At 48.7% G+C, this 17,751-nt stretch overlaps 1 protein-coding gene across 1 annotated transcript; it reads right to left on the reverse strand.

The window, feature by feature from the left end:
• Positions 1 to 2,935: 2,935 nt before the first annotated feature.
• On the reverse strand, positions 2,936 to 17,595 carry CATSPER4 (cation channel sperm associated 4). The gene is made up of 13 exons (XM_081308989.1): positions 16,989 to 17,595; positions 16,820 to 16,894; positions 16,302 to 16,445; positions 13,336 to 13,437; positions 10,105 to 10,202; positions 9,812 to 9,932; positions 9,471 to 9,604; positions 6,986 to 7,160; positions 5,986 to 6,200; positions 5,502 to 5,667; positions 4,290 to 4,850; positions 3,966 to 4,081; positions 2,936 to 3,073 (listed from the first exon to the last, which is right to left on the reverse strand). Exons 1-11 carry the CDS (start codon positions 17,058 to 17,060, stop codon positions 4,797 to 4,799), a joined length of 1,356 nt encoding a protein of 451 aa, XP_081165115.1. The 5' UTR covers positions 17,061 to 17,595; the 3' UTR covers positions 2,936 to 3,073; positions 3,966 to 4,081; positions 4,290 to 4,796.
• Between the last annotated feature and the right edge of the window lie 156 nt (positions 17,596 to 17,751).

A 17,751-nucleotide genomic window follows, 5' to 3' on the forward strand; every position in this document is an offset into this window, starting at 1 on the left:
CCATCTTCTCAGATGTTCTGACTTGCCAAGTATCTTTACTGGGAGATCCAGTAAAAATAATATCAAATCAAGTACATTATTACCAGCTCACATTCATTTATGTTCCAGTGCTGTGCTAATAGATTTCAACTGTCGAATACCAGGGAGGAAGAATTTAACTAGTATGGGCACCTGGGTCTCATTCTGCTGAATGTCTCTAATAACAGCAAGAGCAGATGATAGAAATCAGTATCTCATTTGGTGATAGCTCTCATTTGGTGTTTTGTCTTGTTTAGATTTTGTGATGCTGGGAATTGAACCCAGGGCTTTTCACATGTTAAGCAAGCACTTCAACACTGAGTACATGCTCAGCCCCTTGGTGTTTGGTTTCTTGATCACTTGTTTTGATGTTAGTTTCCTACAGAACTGAATATTTAAAGATATAAAATTTAGAAAAGAGAGACATATCTGGGTGTGGTGGTACATACCTGTAATCTCAGCCACTTGGGAGGCTGAGACAGGAGAACGATTAAGTTCAAGGCCAGCCTCAGCAACTTGGTAAGACCCTTAGAAATTTAATGGGACCCTATCTTGAAATAAGAAATTAAAAGGACTGGGATGTACCTCTGTGATAAAGTGCCCCTGGGTTCACTTCCCAGTACCAAAAATAAATAAATAGTTAAATAATAATAATAATACTAATAAAGAAAAACCAAAGAAGATAGAGATGCAATTGTTTTTTTGATAGAACATGACCCTTAATTACAAGCCAAGTGCTTCATTTAAGGCATTAGCTGTTAGAATCTTTTGACATCATTCAGTTTTCCTCGTCTAACACACAAGCATTGATACACTGAATCCTCACAAGAAGACTGAAGTAAGTACTGTTATTTCCATTAACCAAATGAAGAAACTGAGGCTCAGACAGGTAGAGACATCTGTCCAAGGTCACACAGCTAGGAAGTGGTAGCACTGTATTTGAAACCAGGCCTATCAGATCCCAAAGCCCAACATCTACCTAACTGCTCTGCATTGCCTCATAAAAACATGGCTTCATTTCCACAGCTGAGCCAGCCATTCTCCCTTGAGAGAAAGGCCAAAATCAGCTATGCTGAGCTGGATCCCTAGGAAACCTTCCTTGTTCCCCTGGGTAATGGGCAGAAACAGGTCCATCACCTGATGCCCTATCATCGAAGCCCTGGAGTGATCAGAGGCCTAGTTGAGAAAAACCCAGAGGATCTAGCCCAGGTGATATGCTCATCCTCCTCACCACCCAGGTCCTCAACTCTTGCCCTGCTTGCACCTACCCCACCTACACCCCCACTGTCTCCTAGCTCTGTGCAGAGCTAAGGGGTCATGGGGTTAGAGAGGTGACCAGGAGGCTTAGAAAAAGTAGGGAAACCTGGGCTCCAGAACTGCATTCATCTCTGTGTGATTTGGGGAATGCCCCTTCTCTTTGTGGCCTCCGAGCCTCCCTCTGCACCGTGAGGGACTTGGGCTTAATTTGAGTGATCTCTGGACCCATTTACAATAAAAAGCCCAGGCTTAAATGAACGCATGTCTTGCCACAGGGATCTCAGGTTTTTATTGGCAAGGAGAGATGTTTTTCTAAGTGGTTACCCAGTTGTCTCCGCCCCCCATGGAAAAGCCTATCCTTTCCCCCACAGATTTGTCATGCTGTCTGTCATTATGTAACCAGACTGATTTCCACGCTGTCTCTTGGAGCCCATTGATTTGTCTATCACTGCACTAATAGCACATGATCTCACTGTCACTTTATAGCAAATCTTAGTATTTGACAGAATGAGTCTCCTGTCTTGTTCTTCAACATTATCTTAAGGGCTGTTGGCTTTTTGTCCTTCCTTACACATATGAGAGTCAGCTGGTCAAGTTCTACAGAACCCTGTTGGGATGTGATGGGAGGAGTACACTGCACTGACAGATTTGGTGATAATTGACAATTTTATGATTCTGAGGTTTGCCCCTCTCAGCAGCTCCCTTGAGAAGCAGTGTTGTGTGACCTGGGCCCTCAAGTCAGAGCTAGGATACAATCTCAGCTCTCTGATACAGGACATAGGAATCACCACACAACTCTGAACCTCAGTGTCATCTACTGCAAAACAAGAATGACAAGTGTACCACTTCACTGCTGGGCATGAGAATTAAATAAGGTCATGCATGAGAAGCCTTAGCACAGAGCTCTGTATGCAGTAGGTGCTCAGCGAGCAGAACCTGCTTATTGGTAATCATCTCCCTTTGTTCCTCTCACCAAACTTGGTTGTCTCTGCTTCCTGGATGTTTTGCCAAGGATGCTCTTATCCCTTGTAAAAATCAGGGACAGGGTGGTGTGTGTGTGTGTGTGTGTGTGTGTGAGAGAGAGAGAGAGAGAGAGAGAGAAGAGAGAGAGAGAGATAACTTCCTGCTACTTCTCAATATCTTCCCCCCATATTGTCCTAGGAGCTCAGAACCCAGGGTTGCATCCTGGCTCCAGCTCAGTGAGGTGTTGGGGCTGGTGGTTGCTCCTTGTTAGAGTAGGGCAGGGAAAGGCAGTGGAGAAACCCAACTCCTTGGGCCCTGTACCTGCTGAACCCTTAGGTCATAAGTGTAGTCCAGATGAAATGACACATAGGAAGGAGGAGATAGTCTAGGCATGGAGGCACAAGCCTATAATCTCAGCAACTTGGGAGGCTGAGACAGGAAATTACAATTTTGAGGCCAGCCTCAGCAATTTAGCAAGGCCCTTAGCAACTTAGAGAAACCTGTGTCAAAATAAAAAATAAAAAGGGGTGGGGACATAGCTCAGTGGTAAAGCACCCCTGGTTCCAAAAAGAAAAAGAAAGGGGGAGAGAGAAGAAATGACAGACAAGATAGAATGGAGACAGACAAAGATCGCCTCCTGGAAGAGATACCTGGGAGAGGCCAGAGCCCCATGGTGGTTGTCCTGTTGTCCTCTAAACTCACTGGAGCCCCAAGCCTTTCAGACAGTTCTAGGGGTTGGGTGGAGGATGGCTGCTCTCACCTTGTGAGATCTTCCTGAAGACACTACCTGGTCTTTCACCACCACCTTCCCCTCTCTGGCCAGCCAGAAGAGGGCCTGGGAGAGGAGGACAGATGGAAAAGGTAGATGTGGATACTCACCAGGCAGGTTGAGGGTTCCATCCCCAATAAGGAGTAACAGCAGCAGAGGCCAGCAGCTGCCCATGTCTGTGCTGGTGGATGGCCCCAGAGGGTGCTGGGAAGAGTTCTGGCCTGAGCAGGGGAATGGACAGATGGACAGCAACTCCAAGACAGGAGGCCTTGCTGGCTCTGGTGCTGCCTGTTCTCCGTTGCCGAGCACACTGCTCATCCCTAGCTATCAGACTCGTTCCCTGCAGGCCCCAGAGGGCTTTTCAGAACAGGAACAAAGGCTGAAGGGAGAGGGATGAGATAGTTTCCCATCAACTGCAATCAGCGGACCTCTGGGGACTGTCATTCCAACAGGTGAAGATCCCCAAGGTCCCCAATTGTCAGCCTTTGCTGAACAACGGGACAGAACTCTGGGCCATCCAGACTTACCCCAACCTAACACCAGGGCACATGAATGATTCCCTGGATCTCCCTCCTCCTGGCCTAAGAGATGACCATTTGAGAATCCAAGTCTCCTGTCCTCCAAGGACCGCCACAGCTTTCTTAATCTATTGCCTGGTTCAGCAACCTGCTGAGGCTCCCAATGGCCTTTGGTGCGAAGATTCTAGATAGGCTTCAACAGGTCCCAAGTTCCCCAAGAGACTTCACCTGACCCACGAGATCCTCCTGCTTTCTTCTAGCAAAACTCAGTGCTGCCTTCCTCCAGGAAGCCTGCCACAACCCACATTTTAAAAAATATTTATTTATGTATGTATGTGTATATGTATGTATGTATGTCACGCTGAGGATTGAACCCAGTGTCTCATGCATGCAAGGCAAGCACTCAACCACTGAGCTACAACCCCAGCCCCAGAACTCACATTTTAACCAGTTAATCTCCATCGCCCAAGGACAGAGCTGCTTATACATAACGCATAGCTTAGTCAATCATGACCCCATCGGAGTAGGGCTCCCCAGAGTGAAGACCTGTCTCCACCTTCAGTCAGAGAAAGAGAGGGTGGTACTATATCCTTTAGCAGACAAGGGCTCCCAGGCATGGAGTCCAGATTCACCCCCTCACCAAAATTTAGAATCATATGGGCTGGGGTTATAGATCTCTACCATTAAGTAAGAAATTTTCAGGGGGATGGATATTTTTTCCCCACATTCCTCTTGAAGCTCCTGGGGGCATCAGATGAACTGACCTTGAGGGGCAAAGTCTATCTTCCTCATCAGACCTGGGGCAAGTAGCCAAAAGGAGTGGAGACCTAGGGGTGCAAGTACCAGTCAGACACTGATTCCAACTCAAAACTTTATTGTCAATGGACAGCACCTGACCTCACTGGTCTTGGCAGGTGGGCCTTTCTCTTCTTGGTGCTTGGTCCATTTAGGCTGTATCCAGCTCTGAGCTGGAACAGGGGTCTGGAATACCCACCCTTAGGCCAAGTCCTGGCTACTGTGGCCAGTACCCGCTTTCTCACACATCTTTGCCGCTAGGGCTCCCACTTCATCCAGCATCCTTCTCCATCCTGGCTCCTCTGGACCTGGGACTCACAGGTACAAGCTGTGCAGAGGTTGCCACCCTCACAGCCCCTGGGCCTCGGCCTCTGGGTAAGGAGAGCCTGGGCTCTTGCCAGCCTGTGCCAAGCCATGCTGGGGATGCAGGAAGCTGCAGAGCTGGCTGTGTGTGTGCTCGGCTCCCTCCTGCAGTCTCAATAGTTGAATTTCTGTTTGTTAAGCAGCATATTTGTGCCAGATTCATAAACCTGTAAACCCAGAGGTCTTTTTGTCAGTCCCTATTCTGACATGACAGATTTCTTTCCTCCCCACCTCCAGTCCCAACAGCTGTCCCATTCCAGGGCTTTTAGGGAAGTCCTTCATAGATCTAACTCTAGCTGACTGGTAGCCCACTCTGAGCTGGTGAGCCTAGGTATTCACCAGGCTTCAGGTCATCCTGTCTCAGCAGATGGGGTGGAGGCAGAGAAAGAAACTAAACTAGGCTAGTGTGTGCACTTGTTCTATCCAGAAGCTTCCTCTTCCAGGAGGAGGCTGCTCTTATGCACCCTGGGTGGGATCCAGGAGTCTTTTGCCCATAGATGAGTTAAGCATCTAGCTCTAAGGAGAAGCTGAACTGGCTCAAACATACCAAGAAGAGGTGGGTTTGTAGGCGTTAGAGAACTAATGGGCTTCTAGGGTGGAGCCTAATGGGAGGGGCAGAGCCTCTCACGAGAAGGAACAGGTAGACCTTAAACCCATTGGGCAGCCACAGCTGGGATGGGAGGGAGTTTAGGGGAGGGCTGATTTTGGGACTGCGACAGATTTCCAACCCTGGACAAAAGGCCCAGTGGCTAGGCTGGACTGGGCACGACGCGGCACGGACGTGGGGCGAGTGGGGATTGGGTGGAGGGAAGATGCACCTTTTCCCTGGTAACTAGCGCAGAGAGCAAGTCTTGCTTGGTAGCCATACTGTACACGTCTATAGAGGAACGGGTCTCCATCAACGTGCTCACCGACAGGCGCCTGTGCAGAAGCACCTCCTCCTGCTCCTGGTTGAAGCGAATGGAGCGCACCTCATCTATGATCCTGGGGAGCGGGGAGTGCGTTAGGGGCATTGGAGGAGGGGAACAGCCCTTCCACCTCTTCCTTGGTAAGTGCCCCTTCGTTGTATCCCTCACCCCCTGCAGAGCACCAGACCATGATGTGTGAGATGGGAGGAACCGGAGGTCAGGATTCCAGCTCCTCCAGCAACAGGTTGGGGGACCCTGGACAAGTCACTTAACCTCTCTGGGCCCCAGGATCCTCATTAGAAAATAGTGGGGGCCTGAGGCCAGAAGAATCTGAGTTTCCGCCCAGCCCTGACTCCTGGGACTCTTGGTGACCCCAGGACTCCCGCCCCCCTACGTGTTAAGCTCCTCTCGGATCTCCTTGTACTGCATCAAGTTCTCCTGTATCGCCTCAAGCACCAAGCAAAAGTTGTCGCACGTTTTTTCCGAGAGGTTTGACAGGGGGCCCCCCTCAAGAGGTTCCTGGGGGACACCAGATTTCTCCAAGCGGGCTACTGCACAGTGCACGATTGGCAGCTCATCACCCCAGTCTTCCTCCTTCTCTGCGCCTGCCTGGGGGAGGAGGAATGGAGAGCTCAGACCAAGGGAGGACCAGTCTCTAAAGACAGCAAGGTTCTAATGCCCCTCATTTCAGCTCCAATTTTTTTTTTTTCTTCTCTGCCTCTCAGGATGGAACCCAGGGCATGGCAATGGCTCCCACTGAGCTCCACCTTCAGCCTTCAGCTCCAATTCCTCTGGCCTCCTGACCTTGCTCCGGGTGTTCAACTACAAATGCACAAGTCCATCCTTCCTGCTTTGGAAATTCTCACCCCTTTCTAAACTTAGCCACTCCCCATTTCACCCCGATAAATCTACCAGCAAGCTTCTAAAGCCCTACCTACTCTCAAGTCACAGAGCCCAGCCTTCAACCCTTCCAGAATTTTCTGTCTTCTCCGATCTCATGGAAGCTCTACCCCTGAATGAATAGGACTGCATTAACTAACACCACGTGCCAAGCAGCGTTCGCTCACCCATTTACTCCTATGAGCCCTGTGAGGTATGTAGTAAGTAAGTGCTATTATTATTCCCATTGTACAGAAGGGAAAATGAGGTTTAGATTGGTTAAATGCCCTAAGACCACCCAGCTGCACCATTTTGAGTTGTCATAGAAACTTAGAAAATCCACTCCCCTTAGATGCCCCAGTTGGTGGGTGGGAGGTTCAGATGAGAGGCTGCTGCCTCCAGGTCTCTGTTTCGCCTTTCTCCAGGCCCTTGAGTGTGCAAGCACACGGACACGTGCTCTAGTCAGTGCTTATGCACACACTCCTTTTCCTCCCCAACCCTCCCATCTCACGCACCTCCCTAAAGATTATTCGATGCTCCTGCTGCTGCTCTCCTGCCTTCATCATTTGTTCCAGATTGGTGGTCACCACGACGACGAACAGGTTGATGCCAATGAAGGCACCGATGGTGATGAAGATGGCAAAGTAGATGGCAGCCCCAATCTCCATTGCGTACTCCCTATCCTCCATCCTGGAGATGGCAGGCAGGGCCGCGTCACCTTCCTCGCTCTTTGAGCCTCAGTTTCCTCATCTATGAAATGGGGAAATTATCCCAAGGCCCTCTGGGACTTCTGCCTGCTTGGCTACTATTGCCAAGATCTAATTCTCTACTCCCAGTTGTCATCGCAGCTGCTCCTTACTGTGCTGCTAGGCAGTGGGTCAACTCTCAAACCAGTCCTGCAAGGTGATCTGCCACATCAGCATTATCAAGTTTAATCTATTAGCTGTACTATTATTCATGGTTTTTCTTACTTTGAAAACTAATTCAAGTTCATTATAAAAAGATTGGAAGAAAAACACACAGGCAAAAAAAATCCCATCTCCTGAGTTATCCACTATTAATACCTTGTTGAAATTTTCCCCTAAAATATTTCCCCCAAATATAGTTCCCTGTACCAGGCTCTATACTAAGAGATTGATACAGATTTTCTCTATTGATCCTCACAGCAATCCATGATATAGATAATATGGGATTGTAATCCCATTTAACAGGGAAGGAAACAGACTCAGAAGAGAGATGAAGTAACTCGCCCAAAGTCACATGATTAGTATGGTAGAGCAAGAACTCAAAAGCCCAGTGCAACTTCACTGTGAGATGTGCAATTCTCTTCCCCTACCTACAACTTAATGAACCAGGACTGCAGAGGCCATTTATCAACAAAGCTTCTACTCTCACCTGAAGGGGATAAAAATAAGTCACTGATAGTCATGCGTGGTGGTATCATCCCAGCCACTCGGGAGGCTGAGGCAGAAGGATCACAAGTTTGAGGCCAGCCTCAGCAACTTAGTCAGGACTGGAAAGAAATAGGACTTAGACTTAATCAGGAAGAGGTAAAGGACAGAACACAAAAATAACCTTGGGTAGTAGGTTTAAAAATGAAGTTTCCACTAAGGAGCTGAAAAGACACTTTTCAGAAGAAGATATACAATCAATCAACAAATATATGAAAAAATGTTCAACATCTCTAGTAATTAGAGAAATGCAAATCAAAACTGCTCTAAGACTCTCACTCCAGTCAGAATGGCAGTCACCAAGAATACACACAACAATAAGTGTTGGCAAGGATGTGGGGGAAAGACACACTCATAAATTGCTAGTGGGACTGAAAATTGGTTCAGCTAATCTGGAAAGCAGTATGGAGATTCCTTAGAAAACTTGGAATGGAACCACCATTTGACCCAGCTATCCCACTCCTCAGTCTATACCCAAAAGACTTAAAAATAGAATACTATAGAGACACAGCCACATCAATGTTCATAGCAGCACAGCTCACAATAGCCAAACTGTGGAACCAACCTAGATGCCCTTCAATAGATGAAATGGATAAAGAAACTGTGGAATATATACACAATGGAATATTACTCAGCAATAAAAGAGTAAAATTATGGCATTTGCAGTTAAACGGGTGGAGTTAAAGAATATCATGCTAGGTGAAGTAAGCCAATCCCCCAAAACCCAAAGGCTGAATGTTTTCTCTGATAAATGGATGCTAATTCATAATGGTGGGGATGGGGTATGGGATGAGTGGAGGAACTTTGGATGGGGCAAAGGGGAGAAGGGAGGGAGACTGGGGGTAGGAAAGATGGTGGAATCAGATGGACATCGTTATCCTAGGTACATGTATGATTGCACAAATGGTGTGACCCCACTTTGTGTACATCCAGAGATGTGAAAAAGTGTGCTCCATTTGTATCCAATGAGTAGAAGAGCATTCTGCTGTCATGTATAACTGGTTAGAACAAATAAATAAATTTTAAAAAATGAGTTTCCAGGGCCAGGGTTGTGGCTCAGTGGTAGAGCACTTGCTTAGCATGCATGAGGCACTGGGTTCGATCCTCAGCACCACATAAAAAATAAAATAAAGATATTGTGTCCACCTAAAACTAAAAATGAGTTTCTAAGAGCCCAGGCAGTTTGGTGGACTCTCTTGTGGGCTGAAATTTGCCCTGTGACCACAGACCTACTCCCCAGTCCAAGGCCTAGCCACCCAGCTGTTTAGCATGACAGGAGAGGTCTTCACAAACAGGGTCTGGTGGCACTTTGAATATGTGGAATTTCAAGGGGGACAAGGATCACAAACTCAGAAATCCCACCCACAGGTATTTCCTTTTCCCCAACTTAAAGCCTTGGCCACCCACTTCCTGATAGGCCATCCCAGCCCTGGAGGCCCTCCTCTCACTGCGAGCCCTTCTCCCCACCCAGTTCCCCTGCCTTTCAGGAGCTGTGGTCCCCTTCTTGCCAGGTTGGGATGAGAGCCTGGAAGGTCCACCCTGTACTCACTGAAAGTCACTGTAGATGTCCAGCCAGCCGTCCTGTGTGATGCAGATGAAGAGAGTGTACAGGGCAACCCCCATGTTCCGGAAATGGTCAGGCACAAATGCACCAAAGAGTGTGACCCCAAACACTGAGAACACCTGCCAGAGAGACAAGGCCCCCCTAGATTCACCCAGGGGCCCTGAAGAGAAGACATGCAAATACATGCAAATTTTAAACAAAAGCTGCCAAGGGAATCCCAGGGATTCTGACCCCTGGGCATCTCTTCTGCAGGACCCCTGCTCTCCCAAGTGACCCAGGGACTCTGTTCGGGATGGGGAATGGCCAGGGTGGGGGAGGGTACTGACCAGCATAAAGAAGAGGATAAGGGCCATGATATTGGCCAGGTCAGGCAAGGACTGCAGGATGACATGGATGATCCGGGCCAGGGGTTCCACCGCCATGCACACATGAACCAGACGAAGCACCCTGCAGCAGAGCCCCTCAGGGGTGCCCCCTCAGTCCTTCCCAGACCTCTCCCTCCTCTCTGCCCCGCCACCAACTTCCCAGAGGCAGAGCTGAGCCCCAGCTGTTAACAACCTCCCTCTTTTCATTCCTGAGTCCAGACACGTTCCCCCTCTCTTCAGAGCTCCCAGCTCACCTGAGTGTGTAGGTGACAGCCATGATACCAAGTTCTTTGATGAAGAACCCCATGAGCAAGATAAAGACGATAATGAAGTTGAGGATGTTCCAGCCGTCCTGGGGGGGGGCACACTTCTCCTGAGTCTGCCCTCCCCACACCCTGAGGATGGGGAGCTCAGTGTTCTTCTCAGCACAGGGCCAGCCAACTGCCATCCAGTGCTGTCACCCTGCCGCTCTACCCCACAGCATGCCACAAAACACACACGCAATCACTGTCCCATCCATGCGTTGAAAGCCAAGTGCCACCTTAGAGACTCACAGTGGAGTCTCACACACACACAGCTGAATGCCACCTGCCTAACGAACTGCAGAAGGTGGCCGTGGCCTACAGTTGGTGACCTGAAAACACTTGGGTGCTCCTGCCTTTACAGTTCATAAAGTGGAAGTAAACCCTAATAAAAACACCAAAGATCACTGAGGCCGGTGAGAGGTGAAACAGCACTCCAGGAACCCGGAAGGGAGACAGGCAAATTCTGTGAGCCCTGTGTCCAGTATGGCACCTGCTCATACGGGAATGGAGAAGGTGGGGGAAGTGCACTTGTATGAAAGATTTTACCTACAATCCCACTTCTGGAAATCTGATGGGCAAATTCTCCGGTATAGGTACAAAATGACATTTGTATAAAGTTGAAAATGTCCAAAGTGCCCATTGGTTGGAGACTGGCACATTTATTTCATGGAGTATTATGTACTACAAAAAGACAAATAAGATAGATCACCATGTAGGATTGTCAGAACTGGGCACAGTGGCACAGGCCCGTCATTCCAGCAACTCAGTAGGCTGAGGCAGGAGGATCACAATTTCAAGGCCAGCCTGGGCAACTTGGCAAGGCCCTGTCCCACCCCCCCCCCCAAAAAAAAAAAGGGCTGGGAGCATAGGTCAGTGATAGAGCGCTCGCCTAGCATGTGCAAGGACCTGCACATTCAAGTACTGGAAAGAAAAAGAATAAAGAAGGAAGCAATAAAGATTGTCAGTGACTAAACTACAGCATAGGACAGTGTTGACAGTTAGCTACTGTCAGGACAAGAAGGACTAAAAATACATACCCATTTGATATGATTGTAAAAATAACTACTGGGAGGATAAACAAGAGACTATAAATATAAGATTACCTAGAGAGGGTGAGGGTGAGGGGACTGCAGTGGAAGCAAGAATTCTGTGTACCTTTTTTTTTTAAATTTATTTTCATTTATTTTTTTTTTAAAGAGAGAGTGTGAGGAGAGAGAGAGAGAGAGAGAGAGAGAATTTTTTTTTAAAGAGGGAGTGAGAGAGGAGAGAGAGAGAGAGAGAGAGAGAGAGAATTTTTTTTTTTAATATTTATTTTTTAGTTCTCGGCGGACACAACATCTTTGTTGGTATGTGGTGCTGAGGATCGAACCCGGGCCGCACGCACACCAGGCGAGCGCGCTACCACTTGAGCCACATCCCCAGCCCTGAGAGAGAGAATTTTTAATATTTATTTTTTAGTTCTCGGAGGACACAACATCTTTGTTGGTATGTGGTGCTGAGGATCGAACCCGGGCCGCATGCATGCCAGGCGAGCGCGCTACCGCTTGAGCCACATCCCCAGCCCCTCTGTGTACCTTTCAATATAGTTTTGACCAATATGTATCTACGAATCTGCATTAAATATACAAAAAAAGAAAAAATATATTTAATTTATTTATTTATTTGATACAAGGGATTGAACCCAGGAGTGCTTAATTACTGAGCCACATCCCAAGTCCTTCTTACGTTTTATTTTGAAACAGGGTCTCACTAAGTTGCTGAGGATGGCCTTGAACTTGGGATCTTCCTGTCTCAGACTCCTAAGTCACTAGAATTCAAAGTGTGCACCACCACACCAATTTTCTGTCTCTTAGAATTTGTGCCTGCACATACACATATATAGACAGGCAGACACAAGCCCAACTGTCTACGAATCTATCCTTTTGTTCATCCATTATTAAGTTCCTACTGTATGCCAGATCCTGAATCATTTCCCGAGGATGCAAGGTTTCTGCCCTGCTGGGCTCAAAGACCACTTAAAGGGATGTGGACCTACAGCAAATTTTAACTCCATGTGAGATAGATAAGTACACATTATCACGGGGACAGAACAGCATCTGGCCTAGCCTGGGAGAGATGGGAAGATTCTTCCCAAGGAGAAGACATCCCAAGGGATCTGTAAGTAGAAGTAAAGCAAGTGAAGAGGAAAAATTGGAAGAGTACTTTGTGACACATGAAAATTATATAAAATATAATTTTCCCTAAATAATGTTTTATTAGAATAGAGCTGGGCATGGTGGTACATAACTGTAGCCCAAGCTACTCAGGAGGCTGAGGAAGGAGGATCATATGGGCCCAGGAGTTTGAGGCCAGCATGGGCAACATAGCAAGACCCCATCTCAAAAAACAGGAGTGGAGCATGTGGCACACACCTGTAATCCCAGTGATTGAAAGTTCAAGGCCAGCCTCAGCAACTTAGCTAGACCTTGTTTCAAAACAAAAAACAAAAAGGACTGGGAATGTAGCTCAGTGTTAGAGCACACTTGGGTTCAATCCCTATTACCAAAAATAAATAAATAAATAAATAAATACATAAATAAATAAATAGCAAATAAACAAGAATCCCTGCTCCAGAGGAGGAGGAGGAGGAGGAAGAGGAGGGCTGGGGTTGTGGCTCAGTGGTAGCACGCTTGCCTAGCATGTGTGAGGCACTGGGTTCGATTCTCAGCACCACATACACATAAATAAAATAAAGGTCCATCAAAAACTAAAAAAAATGTTTTTTAAAAAAGATTCTCTGGAATACAAACATGCTCAGTCATTTCTGTACTATGACTGTCTTTATTAAGCAGAGGTGGGTCACTGCAACAGAAACTGTAGAGGCCGTGAAGCTTCAAATATTATTCTGGTGCATTACAGAAGTTTGCTGACTCCTGCTCTGGATCTCTGTAAATCAATCTCATTTCTCAGTTGCAGAAATCAAACTTTGCCCAACTAAAGAGCTGGAGGAGGCTGGAACAGGGATGGGAACTCAAACCCAGGGAGGCTGCACTTCAAGTACAATTTATCATCCGGTGTATCACAAGCATTCAAAATTCTCTCCCCCCCTCCCCTCTCTCTATACACACACACACACACACACACACCTCAGTTTGCAGGGCAGACAGAAGAGGTGAAGGTGACGAGGTCCCAAGATCTCACCTTCCAGAAAATCCAAAAGCCATTGAGCCAGCCGAGGAGAACCTCACAGACAAGGATGGTCAGCACAATGTCATCTATGGTAGAGAACAACTGATAGTGTCTCTACACGGAAGATAGAGAAAAAGAGAGGGGCCGAGGTGTCGGTGAATAGGGCTGGGGGGAGGCCAGGGAGAAGGGCGTCTGGCGGGGTGGGGAGGCCCAATCCCTGCTGCTTTTCAACTCTTTGCATCTCTGTCCTTCCCGCGAGAACACACTCTGTGTTCATGCCAGGCACTGTGCTAAGACCACTCATGCACTGTTACTTGGGACCATCATCCCTGTCCTGCAGAGTAGCTTCCTTTCCCATCCTACAGGTGGGGAGTTAGAGAGGGGCCCATGTGCACACAGCTTGTTGACTGCTGTCCACTCTAGGCCTTCACTCCTGACCTCTAGAGTAGGGTGTTTGGGAAAGAGAGGTGGAGGAGAGACCCAACTAGCTCTAGTATTGGAGGAAAAGGGCTGAGCCCTGAAATTGGAGGACACAGCCTGGGGCCCTTCTCTGCCTGTCCCAACCACTCCTGCTGTTCCAGTGCCTCAAGACCTTCAGGTCAGGCCTGACCAAACTCCTGGTGTCCTTCTGATTGTGGGTCTAGTACATGCTCTTGGGTGCATGAATCAATGGGCAGATAACTAGGGTCTGTCCAAAAGACCCAACTCACTTCAACTCAACCTCAATCCTAACAGTTTGTCTATAGCTGTGACACCAACTAACAGCCCACAGCCCCCTAACTTCACACTGACATCACAAAAATCACCTCTTCTCCTTCTCCTCCCTCTCTTTACTCCAATGGCCAACTAGACTCGGTGCCTTGAGGCTCGAGCCACACAGGGGGCCTCCCCCTTCTCTTTGCACCCCTCTCTCCTTCCCCCTCCAACTCCATTATCAAAATGGTGGTGGCATTTGCACTCTGAATTCATTTCCTGAGCCAATAATGGTTCCTGACCTGTCCTCTGCTCTCCTCACTCTGCAAACATTGCAATTGAGTTTCTGCCTCCAACACAAGAGAGATAACTCTGGTGCAGGTCAGGGGATGCGTCCAGGCCTCACCTCTCCACAGCTGGCCCTGTTGCCTGTTCCCTTGATTGGCACTCTCCGTCCCACTCCACACCCCTGAACAATCTCAGTCCTACTCCTTTGGCTTCCTTATAGGTGTGACCTCACTGACAACCCTCTGTGTCAGCTATTGTATGGACACCTCGGGTACCACACTGACCTCCATGTGGTCCCCAAACCTGCTTTTCCTCTCATCTCCACATTCAGACACACAGCGCCAGCCCTGATGCTGTTGCTCAAGCCGGAAGCTTCCCTTCCCTTCCTGTCCTCCCTTTGAATGAGATGGTGATATGTGAACACAAGGTGACATGTAATAAGTGCCCACTAAATGTTCAGTACAATATCATCCATCAGGAAGCTCCATGGATTCTACTCCCAGAGAGTTTCAAATGCATCTGACTTTTCACCCAGTGCTATCGTCCTGGTCCAAGTCCCACCATCTTTCACATGGACCTCTGCAACAGGGTCCTGCCTGGCCCATCTTCCCCCATTCTTGGACCTGTCCCTTCCATAGTCCACACCGTGGCTGCCACTGCAAGTTTTCTAAAACACATATCTGGTCATTTCACTTCAAGGACATCTTCCTTCTCATGACATGGGATCTGGCCCCTGACCACCTCTCTGAATTCAGCTGATGCCACCACAAGGGACATGTTATTTATTTTTGCAGTGTTTGGGATTGAACACAGCATCTGATGTGAGCTAGCCAAGTGCTGTACTACCGAGCCATACCCCCAGCCTAATACACTGATTTTTAGTAGCACAATACATATATGTATACTGTGTAAGAAATTAAGATGTCAAGGATAAGAGCAAAGTTATACTAAACTTCAAGTTGGGCAAAGAGAACTCTCCCACATGCTGGCTCTTTCCCATCCCTCAATCTCTCTGCTATGCCCAGGGATCAAACTCAAAGCTTCCTGTATGCTGGGTAAATACTCTACCATGAAACTACATCCACAGCCCTTATGCTTTATTTTGAGGCAGGGTCTCACTAAGTTGCTAAGGCTGGCCTTGAACTTGCAATCCTCCTGCCTCAGCATCCAGAGTCACCATGCCTGGTTCCCATCTCCCTTTGCCTGGCCAACTCCTACTTACTGTTTCCTGTCAGTGTGAAGCTCTTCTCCAGGAGGCCTTCCCTGACCTCCCACATTGAGTCGGATGGTCTTTGAGCTTCCACTTACTCTGTGAAACTCAGGCATTTGTGATGGCGTGTTTGTGTCTGAGACAGGAACTGGGTTTCGTGTGCTTTCAGCTAGAACCTTAGCACTGAGTGGTCTGTGCCTGGCCCAGAATGATTCTCCCTTAGTGACTGCCAAGACTGGACACTGTTCCTCACCAGGTGCCCATTTGCCTGCCTCTGCCCACACGACTCTTTTCCTGCCCATCTACAAATCCAACCAATTTCTCAAAGCTGGTCTCCAGGGCTGGGGATGTGGCTCAAGCGGTAGCGCACTCCCCTGGCATGCGTGCAGCCCGGGTTCGATCCTCAGCACCACATACCAACAAAGATGTTGTGTCTGCTGAAAACTAAAAAATAATAAATATTAAAAATTCTCGGGCTGGGATGTAGCTCAGTGGCAAAGCGTCTGCCTTGCATTCGCAAAGCCCTGGGTTTGACCCCCAGTTCCAAAAAAGACAAAAAAAAAAAAAAATTCTCTCTCTTCTAAAAAAAAAAAAAAAAAAAGCCGGTCTCTAGAGCTTCCTCCACCACGAAACTTCCTTGACCTCCAGATCCCTAGAGGTCAGAGCTGACAGACCCTGAAAGCCTCCAATCCAACCATCAGAGACAGATGAGGAACCTGTGGCGCGAGAAGGAAGTGCCTTGCCCAGAGCCCCACCAGTGGGGGCAGAGATGCAGACGGTGTCCCACCTGACCCAGGACAAAGTTGGTGCGGAGAGCGATGGTGATGGCGTTGACCACCAACAGCAAGGCCAGCAGCAGCTGGAAGGCTGGATGCCGCAGTAGCTGCTTGACGTACGTGTGAGTGATGAACTCCTGCATGTCCCACGCATCCTGGGAGGAGGCAGAGACCTTCCTTCAGGCAGGTGTCACCACAGCTTTGCTCTCTGTGTATGCGGGTCCCTGCGGGCCCGCTCTAGTTGCCTGAGATCATGGAATGCGGGCATTGGGGTGGAGGTCATGACATAAATGACCTAAAACAGGGTCACTGTTGGGGGGTATTTGTGTGGCTGGTGGCATGAGAGTCTGTACTGGGGACGCTGCTGATGACTATGTCACTAATGTAACATGAGGGGTCACTGCTGTGTAAGGCCGCCTTGCGGGGCATTAAGAAGGTAGAGGAAAGCCTGGTCTGTCCATGAGCAGGACTATAGAAAGGGCCTGAGGGATGAGGGTCACCGAAGGCCCCAGCCCAGCCCAGTCCTTACCTTTTCACTTGTGATGTCCCTGCGGTTGATGAGCACTTGCTCCTCGTGCCGTACGAAGGGGTCATGCGTGGTCCTCTGCAGGAGAGAGAAGAGGGCCCTCAGTGCAGCCACTGCCCCTGCCCAGCCCAGGATGCCAGCTCCGTGACAGGGCCAGGCAAGGGCCTTGTACCAGTAATTTCAAATGTTTGACATTGGTGGTGTCTGTCCATTGCTGCCACCAGGTCTTTTGGTTCTCGGCCATCTTCGCTCTGTCCACATCCACTCCTCCTTTTCCAAGAAATGTCCCTCCAAACAGTCTTGCTCCCTCTCGTGGTGAGATCACAGAAGCAGCTGTGATCTCTAGCGTTCTGCATTCTACCAAGGCATTCCAACTCCAGAAGCTCCTTCCATTGCCCCTGGCTGCACCCCGCGGAGGATGCCAGGGATGGTCTCCTGCGCTGGCTGTGGAGTCAAGGGACAGGTCCCTGCTCTGGATCTCTGGGATGAAGGTGAGGCTGGGATGAGAAAGAGAGAGATGTTTTGTGGCAGGATCTTCCCCGAGGCAGACCTCCACTGCACCCCTCCCGTCCCACCCCTGGCTCCAGGGCTGCCCACCTGCCCTTCATGCTGGGTGTGTTTCCCCATCGACTAAGTAAACATTTCCCACCTGTCCTCCCTGGGGAAGGGGGAGGGGAGCTCTTCTGGCCTCCTAAGGACTAAGGATGGATGGATGTGAGTAGGAGCCTTTCTTAATCATGGAGCAGAGCCCGTCATCCTGGTGGGCAGGAGCTTCAGATATAGAGCCCAGGCCAATGGGCTGTGTGGGGGGGGTTGTCACCCATCCTCCAAAGGAGAGCCATCCCAGACCCCTCTGAGAAGCAGACTCCTTATTCTAAAGTAAAGGTACACACAGATTCATTTTCAAGAAATTAACTTTATTTGGTTGGAAAAGT

This window comes from Spermophilus citellus (assembly GCF_964194105.1).
Source record: "Spermophilus citellus genome assembly, chromosome: 9".
NCBI classification, from domain to species: Eukaryota; Metazoa; Chordata; class Mammalia; order Rodentia; family Sciuridae; genus Spermophilus; species Spermophilus citellus.

Coding starts and splice junctions, on each gene's coding strand:
- CATSPER4 (XM_081308989.1), bottom strand. CDS start 17,060: ATGGCCGAGAACCAAAAGACCTGGTGGCAGCAATGGACAGACACCACC. Junction 6,201..6,985: donor ATCGAATAATCTTTAGGGAG/GTGCGTGAGATG, acceptor CTCCTCCCCCAG/GCAGGCGCAGAGAAGGAGGA. Junction 5,668..5,985: donor ATCCGAGAGGAGCTTAACAC/GTAGGGGGGCGG, acceptor CCCGCTCCCCAG/GATCATAGATGAGGTGCGCT.